This window comes from Cyprinodon tularosa, unplaced genomic scaffold, assembly GCF_016077235.1.
Source record: "Cyprinodon tularosa strain WSP-4 unplaced genomic scaffold, ASM1607723v1 ctg9, whole genome shotgun sequence".
NCBI classification, from domain to species: Eukaryota; Metazoa; Chordata; class Actinopteri; order Cyprinodontiformes; family Cyprinodontidae; genus Cyprinodon; species Cyprinodon tularosa.
In genome coordinates, this window is record NW_024039673.1 from 2,018,147 (window position 1) to 2,036,590 (window position 18,444).

General features: G+C 37.6%; 1 protein-coding gene across 6 annotated transcripts in view; it reads right to left on the minus strand.

Moving 5' to 3' along the window:
• nrxn2a (neurexin 2a) overlaps positions 1–18,444 on the minus strand; it is a 231,765-nt gene that overhangs the window by 120,434 nt on the left and 92,887 nt on the right. For all 6 annotated transcript variants that reach the window (XM_038273923.1, XM_038273925.1, XM_038273927.1 and 3 more), the window contains 3 exons: positions 7,821–8,250; positions 5,323–5,706; positions 4,249–4,452 (listed from right to left, as the gene is read on the minus strand). In XM_038273923.1, coding sequence (XP_038129851.1) covers positions 4,249–4,452; positions 5,323–5,706; positions 7,821–8,250 — 1,018 coding nt within the window. The remainder of the gene's footprint in view (positions 1–4,248; positions 4,453–5,322; positions 5,707–7,820; positions 8,251–18,444) is intronic.

Here is an 18,444-nt window from a genome sequence, read left to right on the forward strand (position 1 = left end):
ATTAAGTCTAGCCTTTAAGATTACTTAAGAACATAGCATCATTATTTTCTATTTTTTTTACTGGACAGAATTATACTTAAACACCCTAACAAACAAGCGAAAGAGGAACTTTAGCCTAATTCCCTTACCTAACCCATACAGACCCAATATTTGGTACCCAGCCATTCTGATCTATTCTTTCCCTCCTTAAACCTCAGTTTAAAACAATTCCCTACCAGTTTGTCTATTTTAATTGAACCATTTATGACTTTCTAATGGCAGTGTAATACTCCTTATTTCCCTTTTTTTGGTTCAAATCCCTCTTTGACCTGATTGTCCAGCTAATGAGGGCGTTTTTTAAGTGAAGTTTTTTGTTTATTTGGCAATTAATATTGATGAATTTAGAGGTTGACTGAGCACAACTGAACCAGTTGTTTCCATAATCAGATCCGTATTGTAACACTGAACACAGGACATGTGAGCAAGTGCATAAATCAAAAAGGTAACAGAATTTAATACAAGCCTTTTATGCTAAGAGAAGTTTTTTTATGATACAAGCAGATGTCAATCTGATTAATCATTCTTAGGTTTGTTAAATAATCCTACATATGTTGTCTTTACAGTAATTATTAAAAAACATTTCACAACTCTGCTTTCCTGCTTTTTGGCCTCTTTAATACATTTCTATTTGGATCCCATTCAACCTTGAGCCAGCTCTGTGAAAAGTAATAATCGTAAGTCAGTTTTGAAAATGGTTGGCCATAAGCTGAACCAGTTAAAAGAAAGAAAGTGTTGCCCCTAGTTTGCACAAGGTCGCAGTAGGGATAAGAAGAAGCTTTTTAAGTCACAGAAAGAAGCTTGAAACAGTCATCTCTCCAAAAACCAACTAACTAAAAAAATAACAAATCCTCCTGCAACAGAGGGCTGTATTGATTTTTAGGCTACAAAAATCCAAGATCTTTTGGTCAAAGGGCAAAATAACCAGCAAATTACAAAGGCAACATTTATTTAAAATTTTTCTTTAATTGTAGAGTCTAAAGCTTTAGGCTGATGCACCTTTATTTAAAATGTCCATATTGTTTCAGCTGAAACTGCAATCAAGCCTCATTTTGCAGACTTCATGGCAGATTATTTATTCAAGTTGAACAGGGAGGAAAAGTGGGGATTTGCACAACCTGCAGCCACCGTCAGACTTACACTATAGGAAATAATAAAAGCATAAACCTGTTTTTTTTTTTGTTTTTTTTACATCAAAATCAGATTTTATCTTTTTATTTTACAAGGAATGTTACGATATTTTAACTTGAATTTAGAACAAATAAGTCCTGGACATTTTAAACAACCTGCAGAAATGTAAAAGAATACTCTAGTGTAAGTCAGGTGGCAGAGAAGTGCTCTCAAGCTGTCAACCATCACAGAGCAGTGGAAACAGACAGCCAGAGACCAGGGAGTTTTCTGAAGCAGGTGTGTGTGTTTCTTTGTGTGTCTGTGTCCATCACTGACGCTCCCTGCTCAGTGAAGTGACTCTAAACTGGACAAGCCAGCAAATGTGAGGGGAGGGAACGACAATGGGACCATCAATGGTGTGAGGAGTTTAAGTGGTGATATTTCAGTGTAATGATGGATCAGGTCTCTGACTGCCCTCTCCTTGAACTGCAGACAAGCCATTGAAGGGCTGATAGAGCTGAGACGGTCGGGTGGGACCCAACCCCAGGATGAACTGAGAGGAGACAGATAGGAAGACAGGTATAGGTAGAGAGAAATAGAGAGGCAGGCAAACCATGCACACATACAGTTGTTTAAAAAGACACAGCCCTTGTTCTGTTCTATTGCTTTTTTAGTCAAATAACTTATTTAACTATTTTCTTTTTTTATACATTTAGATGGTGGAACCATTTTAATTACCGTAAAGAATGAAGTCATCATTTTTAATGTCTTTTCACTATCTTTTTTAAAGCTCTTGTCATATTGGCTTGTTTATAATTTTATCAAGGTTGTAAATTATTCTCCATCAAAGAATTTTAAACATCCCTTCCAGATTTTTCTCAACTGTTCCCTGCCCATGTTGGTTCCTTCTGCTATTCTATCCATACCCCTCTTTCTTTTTCCTTGTGATTTTCTTGTTAATTTACCAAATACTCTGCATCACACAAAACTAATCCTCATATCTGACATCCCAGATGGCTATTTGTCTGAAGTTTTTTTTTTTTTTTTTCTGTGCCAAAAGCTTTTCAATAAAGGTTAAAATGTGAATAATTTTCTCTAAAACACCCATAAGTGGAATTGATTTCCTCATTCATCTCAGACTAAATTTGAAGAATAGCTGATCTCCACTGCTTAATAAGACCAGGCTACCATGGAAACAGAGATTTCTAGCAAATGTCAAAGCCTCTCCTTGTACTTTATTTTTGAACTATGACTATCATAATAAAATTAAGGTTATGCAGAAATCTACGGGTGATTTATTTTAGATAATTTAGGATAACTTTATTTCATTAATGAACAAGGCAGAGAAAATGTACCCCTTGCAGCTTTCTTTTTTCTATTTATTTTTCATCATACAATGTGAACCCAGCTACATTTAGACCCATTTTTCTCTTTAGGTTCCTGATCACAGCTATGCTTTGTTGTTGAAGTTTAGTTCAGCCAAATTGTATTAATGCATGGGCAGAGCAATCAAGCATGCTTTTTGTAAACTTGACTACCTGAATTCCTTTGAGAGTTCATAATAATCTGATCCAAAAAAGAACAAATCAGTGATAGCAAATAAGTGATATGCAAAAGAATCTAGAGTATCTCCCCTCAAAAAATTAAAAACAATCCACTGGACTTTGTTTCCAAGTTTGAAGAAGTTGGAACAATCCAGCGGATTGTTTTTAATTTTGTTTAAGGAATGACTATGTCCTTGATGGGTGAGAATCTTCACCAGCAAAATCCAGAGTATCAATTACAGCACCGTAAGCCTCGCTTCCTCCTGCTGTGGTGAAAATAGTAAAATGCCCCATCAGTCAAGTAAGAAGCTGAGGTTTATGGCAGGCTGAGCTATGTTCAATCATATTTAACCCTTTTAAACCACAAACCAACACACTGCCGTTAGTGTTTGTACATAGATAGTCCCTGCTAATCTAAATTCTACACACTACAAAGATCATACTAGAAATATTTTTGCACCTTCTAGGGCAGGAGCCTGTAACTTTTAAAACCCTAAATAGCCATCTTGCCAGTCCAGCTTAATAAAAGCCAATCAGACCTGCAAATATTATAAAACCCTTTGATAAAATGCAACTTATTGTTAAATATCTGCTATAAGAAATATGTTGCCACTTGTTTTTTAGGTTTTAGAACAGAGAAAAACAGCTTTTGCAGAGGAAATGTGAATTTTCAACATCTGTGGAAAATTATAAGGTAAATGTAGATACAAACACAACATATTACTGGTTCTTTAAAAGTTTCTTTTGGAAACTCAACTTAACTATAAAAAAGCAACAACAAAAAAAACAAACATAAAATTTCTAAAACTACCATATGTTATTATGCCTTATTTAGCATATGTAGCCAAGATTAAGAGTCATTGCTGAAGGTCCAAAGAGCCAGTTTTGGCGCTGGATCCACAGGTTGCAGATCCCTGTTTTAGGGGCTGGGATTATGCCAGTAATGCACAATTTTTGCTTAACAAAGCTTAGAAACTATAATGAATCATTGATTTAAAATTCCTTTCCAGCAAAATAACATTTTTAAATAGAAATGAATTCATACAGTAAGAAAAAACCTACAGTATTTGCTTGTAAAAGATGTATGAAGCAGCTGATTGTTTATTATCAAGCAGTTTTTAGGGATTAAAATACTTAGTGACTCTGGAGCTCTGTCTTATATGAATATTATATTTCTTTTTACTTGTTCTTGTATTTTATTCATTAAGCCAAATAATCTAGTTCATGAACAGTTAAAGAAAGACTTTCAATGGCAGCTATAAATAGCAATAAAAAAGGTTTGTCTATTTTCCTCTGGATCATCCAGGACAGGGTTATGGTCTAATTATAACTGACTAATATATATTTATATAATCTGTTTAAATAAAAATTTTAAATGTTTTTAAACTACAACAGAAACAAGGGAAGAGCTTATCTTATTAAGCAACTGTATTCATTGTGCATGAAGATGCGAATGGAGGAGCCTGACTAAACAAATTTCATTGGTGTCTCTGTCTATTAGACATGTCCTTATAGGTCAGGTGGAATGATCTGCTGATATTTGCTGCAGCAGCTTTACCCAGGTTCACAGTGAGCTTGACTCTGCCTCCGTCCAGCTCTATGCGCAGGGTGTCCGCTGACTGCTGAGATGTGGTGGCCAACAGCAGACCAAAGGCCCTCTGGGACATGAAGCGCAGGGACACGTCCTCGGCCTCCGTGTGTAGCGTCCTCGGCAGCACCACCTTCAGATACATGCTGCCATCATAACTCACCGCTGTGGCTTCTGTGGACGTGAAGCAAGAGAAGCGCTTTAGCAGACGTTGAAATCAATAAACACTAAAAAAAAAAAAAAAAAAAAAAAAAAAAAAAAGCAGGTCTATTTAAGAATAAAAAAAACAAATGCACAGAAGCCCCCCTTTTTTTCCCAGATAATTTCGGGGACAGCAATATATAGTTTTAGATTGCAGTTTTTATCAACCACACCAGATGGCAGAAAAAGCCTGGAGCAGATGAAGGCAGAGGGTGAGAAAGCAGCAATTAAATTTCCCAAAGACTTACTCCCATCCCAGTGCAATGCAGGAGGGATTTTCATACATCCGTCAAATTATTAGCTGCCAATTGATCTACGTAATTTGGCCTCTCTGTGAGAAAACCATCTGCATGGCTAATGCAAAGGGATCCAGGGCGAATGACTCTGCCTAAGCACCACTGCATCCCTAATGACACACACAAAACACTCACACCCTCACAACAGACAATTCATTAATGAACTACTCGACTGTGGGAAAATACTCCTATTTACTTTACAAGCCTTTAAATAAAACATAACTTTCAATTGTTGTGTCATTTTCACCAAACTACTTTGCAGACATAAAATATAATTTAGGGGTTGGAGTAAGGATCTCATTTAAATACATATGAGAACTTAAAAAATGATCCCACTTGCAACTGTAAATGAAATTACAATTTCTGTTGAGGTCTTGGATATTAGGTCAGATGATACATCTTCCCTCCTCGCTGTGCAGTTACTTTTTACACCTCCCACAATAAATAAAATACAACGCAAAGTGTGTTAAAAGCTTCCCTGCAGCTTTTTTAAATCACTTGTCCCCATCCATCCACCACTAACATCCTCCCAACCAAAGACTCTCACCCTTCTCACAGCTGGGGCCCACGTAGCCTGTGCCACTGCAGTCGCAGACATGCCGGTTCCAGCCCTCTCTGCAATGTCCACCATTGGCACACGTGTCTCTGGAGCATCTCAGATGGGTCTCCCTGGTGCAGAAGCTGCTAACACCCATGGCACTCTGCACCTCTGCCAGCCTCCACAGGTTGCGGCTCTGCCCGTCGATGAAGATGTCCCTCACGCAGCCCACAAAGCCGAGGCCCAGGGAGGCCGTCCATACCTCGGGGGGCAGAATGAGGGCTTGCCGGTCTTCGGGTAAACCTCCGAGATACATGTCTCCGTCCAAGTCAAGGATCTCGCTGCCTTCGTTGGCGGTGAAGGGGATGCTCTGGCTGTTTACAGAGATAAAGCCTGTGGGATAGACATTAACACTAGATCAATTTGAACAAGTGTGTGTGTTTTTTGTTGCTAAGGAATAGAAAAAGGAAACAGCTGTGTGTGGGTTGTGCTGAGTGATTTGTATAAACAAAGTATAAAGCCGAGGAGATGGGCACCAATTTGTTATATTAAATAGTCCACATGAAGACATCACTCTGCCAGTCTTTTAGAGTTTGTATTTAGTAAAAGGCAAAGTTTAAACTACATATCAGTCTTGTAAGTCTTGATATAACCACAGTGATTTGCTAAAGAATTCATTGACCCCTTGATCTTCTGCCAACTTATAATAAAAAAAATGCAATTTTGATCTTCTATAGACGTGTTTCCACTAGGGCAGGGCAATTAATTGCATTTGCAAAATGATAGGTATAACTAGTGCTCTATTTTAGTCACAAGAGTATCAAGCTCTTTCAATGTGATAGGGTTAAAAGTATCAAAGTAACACGTAAGTGTGACTTTAACAGAAAATAACGCAGTTTCTATGTTTGTACAAATATAATTCTAAATAGAGAGTTACTCATATCCTCAGCCCTCTACTCTGATCCCTGCAGTAAACTCCAGTGCAAACAGCTCTTTAGAGGACACCTAATAAGCAAGCAGAGTCCATCTGTATGGGATTTTCTCTGAGTGAAAATAAAAAAAAGGAGGCCAAGAGGTGCATTTTTATGATAGGGGGAGCTGCAAAGATCCACGGGTCTTGTTAGATCATCCATTAAACATGCTCTCAGCAAATGAGGCCTGCTTGGAGGTTTGACCATAATAAATGATGATTATTTTCAAAGGATATACGGATATCAGACTTTGAAGTCGGCAGAATACCACAAATGTGAAATTGGCAGAGGTGGAATCCAGGTCCAGAAAGCAAAAGCCTGTATAAACTTAACTTTCATTAGCATTTCCAGCTCAACAAAACAGATTGCAGGCTAATCACCTGGTTAAGTGAAAGGGATGAAGAAAAACTAGACATGATTTTTAATCATGTCTAGTTTTTAATTTCTGGACCTGGATTAGCTTCCTCTGGGTTGTCAGATGAAACCAAAACTGAAATTTCTGGTGTTCATGTTTAACATTCAGCATGCTTTAGGGGTGCTTTTACTCATCAGGGACTAGAAAGTTAGTCTGGAGTTATTGAAGATGGAAACAGCTAAATGGAGTGGAATCCTGGAAGAGAATATGTTGGAGGCTACAAAATACTTGGAAGAAAATGGAGGTTGGCCTTGTTGTAGAAAGCAGCACTAACCGTATAGCAGGAGCTGCAGTAAAATAGCTTAGATGAAAACATTTTAATGTTTTAAAATGCTCAAGGTAACATCTACACCTAGATCATTTGGTAAGTTTGTAGCAAACCGTGTATATTGGAGGCCGTCTCCATTTAGTCCGAATAAGATTTTGTTATTTTGCAAAAAATTGTACAAACATTTCAGCCTGAATGTGCTTAGCACCTTCCAAAACACTAGCAGCTCTAACTGCAGTAAAAGGTTTTACAAAATAAGAATTCAGAGGAAATGAACATAAATGCTTGCCACAATTTTCTTGTAAAATTGAAAATGTTTAAATCCATACAGTACTTTGTGTTCATATTAAAGCCCCTAAAAATATTGAATTTTGTAGCTGAAACAATATAAACATAAAAAAGTTGAAGTCTTATTAATGGTTTTGCAAGGCACAGCATATTAACAGACAAATTACGTAAAAAATGAAAAGATCAGCATGTCTCTCTTGGATTCTGCTAATAAGACGTTTTTCATTGTTCAAATACAGCAGACATTTACTAGTTTCATTTGGACTGGGTGACTGTATAATTGGCCACTTTTTAAATAGGTTAACACATATTTCAAAATGTCACTTTGAGATTACAGCAACCCAAAATTATAATCATAATTAAAAGTTAATATGTGTGTCTGTTTCACTGCAGCGAATAAAAAGACTCAGGAGCATGTGGATGTCACTGTATCCATGCTGTCATATGGCAATTTCACAGCTTGGAGGCCTTTATGCTCAACAGCTAAAAGTGGAGACACACAGAGGCACACAGAAGGCTCCCCACCTCCACCTTCTGCCTTTACAAATGTATGAAATTATCTCACCATTTCTCCCCTTTCTTTGGAAGTCCACGTGCCACCACTCGCCATCGTCAAGCCGCTTGTTGCTGGCCTTGATCTTAATGCTGCCAGAACCCATATCCATGGCCAAGTGGAGAAATCCCTCCAGTAGCTCTATGGCAAAGAAGTCAGCGCGTGGCTTCCTATCGGGCAACACTCCCTGCTGGCTGCCGTGGCTGAACAGCAGCAGGCCGTTGGACTCTGTGGTGCGGAAGTCGAAAGATATGGCGCCGGTCTTCTTTGTGTTCCACCTGGGCAATGTCAGGTAGGCAGACGGTGTGTCGAAGGTGACCGGCTCAAGAGCTTCCACGTTTTCACAGCTGAATATCAGGTCGCCATGGATACTGATCTTGGGGTCTCGCTGCTCAGCCAGGCGTGACAGTTCCAGTCTAAACTCATTATTCCTGTAGACCACCTAGTAAATGAGAGAGATGTGGTAGTGAGATGACAGCCAGGAAGGGGGAAGGGAGGGAGGTTTAAAGCTGGTGTTCAGGTTGAATACTGCTCATCGATAAATCCAGGAATCAATATAGCACGGAGGCATTTACGAGGGAACACAACAGACAGCGTGTTGAGTGATCCCGGAGCTCAAATAAACAGGCAAATTTTCATTAGATGGAATTATGACCACTAAGTGCAGTAATCTAAAAAAACACACATACAAAATCAAACACATTTAGCCTCTCAGAGACAATTTGTGAGTCAATGCATTGACAGAGTGGCACTGAACAGAATGTGCGGTTTAATAAACTCATTAGCTGAATGCTTTAGAAATTATTTGTGAGGCCAGACATTATTTTTCATCCCACTGAGATCCTGCACCATGTTTTCATTTACCTGTTTTCAGGTTTGTTACGAAATAGGCTTCATCGCCATCAGAAAGCATGAAAACAGAGGGTTGCAGCAATTCTGTATCTGGAAAAATTGATTCTTATTCAGATGCTAATGAAATATATACATTTAAGGAACATAGTGTAGGTAGTTTATGCTGCAGCAGATCAAAAAAAGGACTTAAATTATGCTGTCACAGTCACAAAAAAGAAATCTACATGCAAAATGGCTAAAAAGTGTCAGCTGTCTGATAATGTTATTTCACATAAAACTGGTGTCACAGAGAGATTTTCGATCCTATACAGGTGGAGAAAACACAGGAGGAAAGCAAAACACATTTGGAAAAAAAGGTTTTACAAAAATATTATACTGAAAATATAATTGCTGCCCAAGGTGACTCCAAAAGGACACGGTCAGTGCTAAATAAAGTCTTAAACCTTGCAAGTAAATGGGTTTTTACTTCTTTGCTCTTTAAACCCACTGATCCTACTGAAATGTAAAAAATCATTACAAATTTGAAGAACAATAATACAGCAGGGGCAGATGGAATATGCAGCATGACTATAGTAGAACCACTTACGCACTACATTAATATATCGTTACTTTAAAGTATAGTGCAAAAAAAGACCAAAATCGCAAGGATCCTTCCAATTTTCAAATCTGGAGATGAATATAATATATTATCTAGCTTTGTCTTACTGTACCACTTTCTCCAAGGTACTGGTGACAGTTGTGCATATCAGATTGAGTGAATACCAGGATAAAGTACTTCTTCACTGATACCCAGTATGGCTTCAGGAGGAAGAGATCAACCATGGCCATACTGTACCTGATTGAGTAAATGAATGATGTTTTTGATCAAGGTCACTTTTCCTTGACTTAACAGTTGATTTTAACTTCCCACTTGAAGTGACCTCATTCCCAGCAGGCACTTGATGCTAATGTAATGTTAAAACAATATTGTACCCCAACGTTGGATTATCGTTGGATTATGATGCTAAAATGAAAGTTGGATTTACGATAAATCCTTTCTTAATTTAACATAAGCACTCAGCATTGAGCAGACTTTGGATATTGGACACAAGCCTCAGTTACAAAACGTAAAAATTTATGTTTAACTGATATTAGCTTTTGACATTGTATCAACATTGGCATTTGGTTGTCCAACAATGGAACCCATGTCCAACCAAAAACCAACATTAAACAATGTAGTGTGTCTGCTGGGTTACAGCATTAAAGGAACAGGGCTAAACTGGTTAAGAAGTAATTTCTATGGTCGACATCAATATGTAAATACTGATAATATATCAATAAAAAAGCAAGTCAAATATGGGGTACCCCAGGGTTAAATTCTGGGGCCATTGCTCTTTATTATTTATATAAATGACAACATAAATACGTCTTATGACATAAGGTCATGTTTGCTGATGACACTAACCTTGTTTCTAACCATGTTTCTAACCTTTCTCACATGAAAACCTGCCTGATCGTTTTAGTGCTGAACAACAAAAAAGGATACCTGATTCAAGTGCAATAATTATTGCCTAACATCAACAAAACTAACAAATTTGCATTTTAAACAAATAAGAATACTTTAGACACCAGTGGAATTCCTTTATAGGTAAATGATAAAGAGTAATGGCAGGTTAGATTTACAAAGGTCTTGGGGATCTCAGTTTTAAAAATCATATTGAACACTTATCAACACTATCTAAATATGTCGGGCTGTTCTTTAAAAAAAAAGAAATTACCTACCCTTACTTCTTCTTCTGACCTTTTACAAAACTCTCTTTGAGCATCATTAACTAATGTAATGTCATTTGGTGTAACACTTTTCCCAGTCATTTAAGGAATGGAAAGTTTGCTAAAGAATATACAAGCTTTGTCCTTTTCTGGTTTCATTGCCCATTATATCCACTATTCCATCATCTTAGACTCCTTCAACTAAAGGCGCGAATATATAAAAATAAAATTTATTTTATATTATTTACTAAATAATATACATTTTTGGATCAGCCCAAGTTCCAGCCTCATTTTGCATCCTGCGTCGTGTAGTATACAGGTGGTAACGTAGGGCAATGAGCTTCTCACCACCAGATCCCAACCTGGAATCGTGAGATTGGGAGAAAACATAACATTTTTGAAATTCAGTCGGCCCTCATGAGTTGTTCATGAGCAAACCCTGCTTCTGAAGCAGAGCTAGGGGCCAGTTTACCTGAGCCTCACACATGGCTCATGTCCCAACAAGGGATTTCTTCTTCAAGATTGATGAGTCCAACCAGCGTCCAATGTGTGGGCAGTTGGATAGCATCAGAGCATCGGGCAGTACAGCGTAAGTAGATACATTGTGAGCTTTGAACTTTTAAACCCTGCGGTTTTGTTGTGCAGTTTGAGCTGTAACTGAGTTCAAAGATTGAAAATATAGTACAGTGTATGTCTGCCTTTACTGGCTTGAACATATATCAGAATGCATGTATGATGTTCCAAACAAAAAGCACATCAGGTTGCCCGAGCTCATTCCAATATGTCGTCCTCTGCACAAAAGTTAATGTCACATAAGTGATAAAAAAAAGGTTAAAAAGCACCAGACTGAGTACCACTTGCAGGAGACCACAGATATAGAATAACATTGATGAAGAGATCAAAGTGTTAATATCTATCTCCACCTTTAAAAACAAGTTAAACACAAAACTACTAAATTCATATGTACATTGAAACATTCAGCTCCTAAATTTTACTGTTCTAGGAAGGTGTTGTGTTTTGTATTTGTATTTGCTGCATGTTAGGTACTGTATGTAGATGCTGTATATGTATGTACTGTATGTGTATGTTGCTAATGGCCCATATTTCATATTTCATTTCTTCCTCTTTTCTATTTTTCCCTAGCAATGGTACTTTTCATTATGACCACAGGCTCTTTCCTATAAGCTTTTAATAGCTTTTTAGGAGTACTGATTCACACATGACTTCTACTCTTATGTGAAGATGTACTGAATATGTGTGGGTGTGTGTGAATAAACAGTGAAATACTCTAAAAACAGAATACTCTAAAAGCAACCCATGCAATGTTTTTTTAATTATACAATTAACCAGATCCTCAGAGAACACGGTAAACATGGAAGTTCACAGCCAACAGCTATTTTTCAACCATGTTGTCTCACATTGAGCTGTTGCTGTTTAAGGGATGAGATATGACAAGAGAGGGGTGGATATCCACCAGACGGTTCTATACATACAACTACACTTAACTACAACATGCTTAGAAAGACCTCTGTAGGAAGAGCCAAAAGTCTAAATCATAATTTAAAGTTAGATAGGCAGGATCGTCTGAATGATCCAATATCTGGGAAACCATTTTTATTGTCTTCAAACTGAAAAATTACTTCTACTACAGGTGCTGGTCATAAAATTAGAATATCATGAAAAAGTAGATTGATTTCAGTAATTCCATTTAAAAAGTGAAACTTGTATATTATATTCATACATTACATACAAACTCATATATTTCAGATGTTTATTTTGTTTAATTTTGATGATTACAAATGACAACAAATGAAAATCTCAAATTCATCATATCAGAAAATTAGAATATTGTGAAAAGGTTCAAAATTGATGGCCCCTGGTGCCACACTCTAATCAGCTAATTAACTCAAACCACCTGCAAAAGCCTTTAAATGGTCTTTCAGTCTAGTTCTATAGGCTACACAATCATGGGGAAGACTGCTGACTTGACAGTTGTCCAAAAGACGACCATCGACACCTTGCACAAGGAGGGCAAGACACAAAAGGTCATCGCTAAAGAGGCTGGCTGTTCACAGAGCTCAGTGTCCAAGCACATTAATAGAGAGGCGAAGGGAAGGAAAAGATGTGGTCGAAAAAAGTGTACAAGCAAGAGAGATAACCGCACCCTGGAGAGGATTGTGAAACAAAACCCATTCAAAAATGTGGGGGAGATTCACAAAGAGTGGACTGCAGCTGGAGTGAGTGCTTCAAGAACCACCACACACAGACGTATGAAAGACATGGGTTTCTGCTGTCGCATTCCTTGTGTCAAGCCACTCTTGAACCACAGACAGCGTCAGAAGCGTCTTGCCTGGGCTAAAGAGAAACAGGACTGGACTGCTGGTGAGTGGTCCAAAGTCATGTTCTCTGATGAAAGTAAATTTTGCATTTCCTTTGGAAATCAAAGTCCCAGAGTCTGGAGGAAAAGAAGAGAGGCACTTCATCCACGTTGCTTGAAGTCCAGTGTAAAGTTTCCACAGTCAGTGATGGTTTGGGGTGCCATGTCATCTGCTGGTGTTGGTCCATTGTGTTTTCTGAGGTCCAGGGTCAACGCAGCCACATACCAGGAAGTTTTAGAGCACTTCATGCTTCCTGCAGCTGACCAACTTTTTGGAGATGCAGATTTCATTTTCCAACAGGACTTGGCACCTGCACACAGTGCCAAAGCTACCAGTACCTGGTTGAAGGACCATGGTATCCCTGTTCTTAATTGGCCAGCAAACTCTCCTGACCTTAACCCCATAGAAAATCTATGGGGTATTGTGAAGAAGAAGATGCAATACAGCAGACCCAACAATTCAGAAGAGCTAAAAGCCACTATTAGAGCAACCTGGGCTATCATAACACCTGAGCAGTGCCACAGACTGATCGACTCCATGCCACGCCTCATTGCTGCAGTAATACAGGCCAAAGGAGGCCCAACTAAATACTGAGTGCTGTACATGCTCATACTTTTCATGTTCATACTTTTCAGTTGGCCAACATTTCTATAAATCCTTTGTTTTTATTGGTCTTCAGTAATATTCTAATTTTCTGATATGATGAATTTGAGATTTTCATTTGTTGTCATTTGTAATCATCAAAATTAAACAAAATAAACATCTGAAATATATGAGTTTGTATGTAATGTATGAATATAATATACAAGTTTCACTTTTTAAATGGAATTACTGAAATCAATCTACTTTTTCATGATATTCTAATTTTATGACCAGCACCTGTATGTAATCTTTAATTCAGATTCAGTCCTACTGAAACAGAATCATTAGAAAATGAATTATTCAGTTTCCCATACCAAGCCTATTTGAACTAAAGAGATTTAAACATTGCCTTTGCACAAATTGAAAGAATTTTTAATATTTTACCTCAATATGGTTTAGCTATTGTTCAGCTAGCATTGGAAGTTTATGAATTAATTAATTTTATTCATATGAATATTGGTTAATCTGTGTCCATGGGATTTTTTAAATATTTTCCTAGAAGTATATCTGTGAGGTCAGAATCTGATGTTGGATGAGAAGGCCTGAATCACAGTCTCCACTTCTAATTTATCTAAAAGAGGATTTATCAGGTTAAGATCAGGATTTGTTAAGGCAAGTAAGGTCCATCTTAATGCACTGGGGCAGAGTCAGGTTGATATAGGTAGCGGCCATTTACAAGCTGTTCTAAGCTTGTAAATGTTCATTGTCTGAAAGCTGCACAAGCGTTCCCTTGAACTAAAGACTCGGGTCTAACAGCCACACCATGTTCTCGTCTGCATCAATATTTACACTACAGATCTGACAATAAAGCAAATATTGTTCTACTGGCAACTCTGAAACTCAGACTGGTCCACTGAACAACCTGACTGAGAGGTGTAATTCCATGGGAAACCTCTCCACTGTGGCCAGCTGCTTTACTCTTCAGCATTAAATGCTTTGCAATGCACTTAGTGGTATAAGGCAGCTACTTTGCAATTGAAACCCATTTCACAAAGCTCTCAACATGAAGTCTGGAGGATTGTAGCAGGATTGTAGGAGTGATTCTGCAGAAAATTGATGACAACTATGAACTGTGAACCTCAGCATCTGCTGATCCCGCTGTGATTTTTACGTGGTCGACCACTTCACGGCTAAGTTTCTATCGTTCCTGATAATGTCCACTCTGTTATAACAGTTGACTGTGGAATAAAAGGTAGAGGGAGAATTTCAGAACTGGACCTATTATGTAGGTGGCATCCTATTACAGGACCAGGACTAGAACTCACTAAGCTTTTGAGAGCGACCCTTCTCTTCCAAATTAAATGTAAAAGCCATCTGCATGCCTACATCCTGGATTGCTATACCTTTAGCTGTGTATGCCATTGAAACCCCTGAATTAAATTATCTGATTTAATAAGCGGACAGTTTTGCATTAAAATCTTCGGATCAATTAAGAGATACGTTTATTTTTGAACAACAGAAATAAAAAGATTAAAATGTTCCTTTTTAAATACAAAAATGGTTTTGAATGCTGATGCTAGACCCGCCTACTTTAAGCAAGTGTTCTCTTATGCCTACCACACTTTTGTATAAATGCTTTGTGTTGTCCACAGGTTTAAAACACGGGCTTTGAGTAAATGATATACGGCATCACATTCCTACGCATCTGATACTGGAGTACATGAAACCTGATCTCTAGGTAAGCCGGATTGCCACCGCTTTTTCTAGAAATGTAGAAAGATAGAGTGGAATATGCTTTCTGGATGTATAGTCAGAGTCTGTTTATATATTCTGTGAGTGTCAGGATGAAAGGTTTAATATGTACATGTAGTTACAGGAAAAGGACAAATTACTTCCTGCTCTTTTATCATCATCTCTCAATTTTCGTCTCGTTTCTATGCGTACCCTGCTATGCGACAGGACTGAGTCTGCTTTTTTCCCTTCACCTGTGGCCCAATGTAAAACCTATTTTCAGATATGCCAACATACATGGCAAGATAAGAAGCTGCAGGTTGAATACTTTCTAAGAGTGCATAGCATACTGATTAAAAAGAGCAAACTTAGCTTTGTGGGCAAAATTTATTTAAGTGGGCTTCAGTGGAAGACTGCATAAGTTTGTTAATGGGCTTCAGTCATTTAAAAAGATATGAATCAAATCTGAAAAGAAAGCACAAAAGTGCATGGTCTATAAAATATGACTAATACAGAACCGAAAGTAGAAAACAATTTTCAAAACAGGCCATCCATGTATTTTTTTTAACCAACTGTTCAGGCTTGTGGGCAGTTGGAGCCTATCCCAGCTGTCAGTGGGCAAAAATAAATACAGGACGCCAATACATAGGGCCAACAATGGGATACACAAAGAAAATAAAGCACACTAACTCTAGCTGTGAAGGTCAAGTTTTGAATCAATTAACCTAATGTGTTTTTGGATAGTGGGTGGAGCCGGATGTACCAAGAGAAAAAGGGAGAACATATAAAAACAGCATGTGGTGGAGGAAAGATAGCAGAAATGAATTTCAACAAGTGAAGCATGCCAGAAAAAAAAAAAAAAAAAAAAAAAAAAAAAAAATATATATATATATATATATATATATATATATATATATATATATATATATATATATATATATATATATATATATATATATATATATATATATATATATATATATGGTTAAATGTAAAATACATGTGTGCTTTTCTTCAGCATGGATAGGAAGACTGGTCATAGTTATGGATGGACCATTCCAATATGAAACATATATACTCCCATGTGAGTGAAGACATTACCTTTGACTATATATTTTGAGGTTGTATGCTATGCACAATATTAAACAAGCTTGATAAAAAACTGATAAAATTAAAGTTAAGTGTTCCTTCCTTGGCTATACTTTGCACACATAACAATGACACTAGCCAAACCGGTTAAGAAACAAAAATAATTCTCAGCAGCTGCACCTGTTACAAAAAAAAAGTCTGAAACTGAAAAGTGCACAGAATTATTTAATCACACAGTATTCTGAAAGTGCATTGTCCTCTATTCTGCAATTTAGATGAATGACTGCTTAGTTGCCACTGGTGGTGGCACTGTATCGATACTTTTAAAAACGAGTATTGTATCCGGATACAACGTTTCAGAATCGATATTTTTTTTGAGTATCGATACTTTTGACAACCCTACCTTTGACATAAAAACTGTTAAAGAAGGTAACAAGTTAACACAACTGATAAAATGGAGAATTGTATGGTTATTATTTATTCTTGGATTATTGCTGATAATCTGCAAATAATTCTAATCCTAATTAAAAAATTATGAATATAGCTAGAATGAAAACATGAGATTAAAAAAAAAAAAAAAGTAATCCAGAATGATAAAAACAGAAAAAGTAGAATTTGGGGGAAAAACAAAACAGAATTTGGAAAAAAAAAAAAAGAAAATGATTTCATAGGGCTTCAATGAAGGTGTACTTTATATTATTTTTTACTAACAAATAAGCAGCAAAAAGATAGAAATAACAGTTCTGCGTAAAGTGCACTGGATTGGATCCCCAATATCCCATATCAAATCACTGATATCCGATCCGGCCCCTATCCGTTCCAGATATTGGATCAGTGCATATCTAGTCATAGTTAACAGGTAGATGGAGCTGAAATAACGCAATCCATGAAAGGAAACCTCACAGAGGCTACAAAACATTTCAGACTGCGCTGGAGGTACAGATTCCAAGAAAACAACAATCTTAATGAACCCAAAAGGTAAGGTAGAGGAATTTAAGCATTCATGTTTTCAAATAGCCCACAGAAGCCCTATTGTAGATTTAAAAAAAATCTGTAGCAAGCACACGATTTCCAAGTTTTTATACCTTACTCCTTATCAATCTCCCCCATAAAGTCATTAAAAGTACATTGAATTATTTGGTGGAAATATGACAAATGTGAAGAAGATTAATGAGTGCGATTTTTTTTACGGTAATTCTTTTCTATAAGACAAAGAAAACTATTAACTAAATATGATCAGACACCAGAGACCTCAAACTAAGCCTAAAGGTTAAGCATACATACAGTGAATATCTGTGCAGTTTTTCCATATGTTGCTGTGTTATTTTTGGCTTTAACCTGGCTTCATCAATATTCACAAGACACAACAACCCTTGTCTCATTTTGTATCAGTTGTAATTCGCCCAACTGTTATCTGCCGCCTCACTCTGCATCCAGCTGCCGCCGGGGGTGACACACCACACTGCACACAGGACTAACAGCAGAGCCTGGAGCTGGTGTAAGCCAATATCACACTCGACACTGCCTCAGTGTGACTAATTAGTCAGTGAAATCAGATGGTGAAACTGACCATTGAGAAATGAATGAAACGGGCACACTCTAAAACAGGAATTTGGTCAAGATGGCCATTTCTACAAAGGGGAAACGACGTGTTAGACTGCACAGATGGCCGTGCAAAAAGGCACTGTGACCTCTGCAGAACTATTATATAAGCAAAAGGACAATACAATGGAGCGGAATCCTATTTCACAGATTCAGATGCTTACTGTGTGTTAGTTGGATTATAGAGTATCCCAAAACACAAGAATAAAGCTCCTTTAGAGTCTCACGACAAAGCTGTTGTGTCATTACTGCTTAAGCTGTGAAGAGTAACGTCACTTTGAAAATGACCCTCTCTGCTGCTAACAACTGTCTTCATGACTAAATTGGGTCCAATCTTTGAAGTGGTAAAATACAGGAACCTAATGATGTAGTATATTCCTTGGGGTCCGAGCAACAAGCTCGACTTCAAAGACAAACCTCCTTCCCCTTGTTTGTCGTTGTGGTTGTGACCTTCATCGGAAAGTCATCATTATTTCCCTCACACCTGATGATCCCGATGGCCCGCCGAGCTGTACTCACATCTGTTATTGTGTAATGTCTGCAGAGATCAGCCAGGGCTCATACTCTCTGGATACAGTGGAACAAGACTCCTTAAATAGATGTGGTGCTCACGCAATATTCTCCTTGCAGCAAGTTTTTCTTTTTCCTTGTGG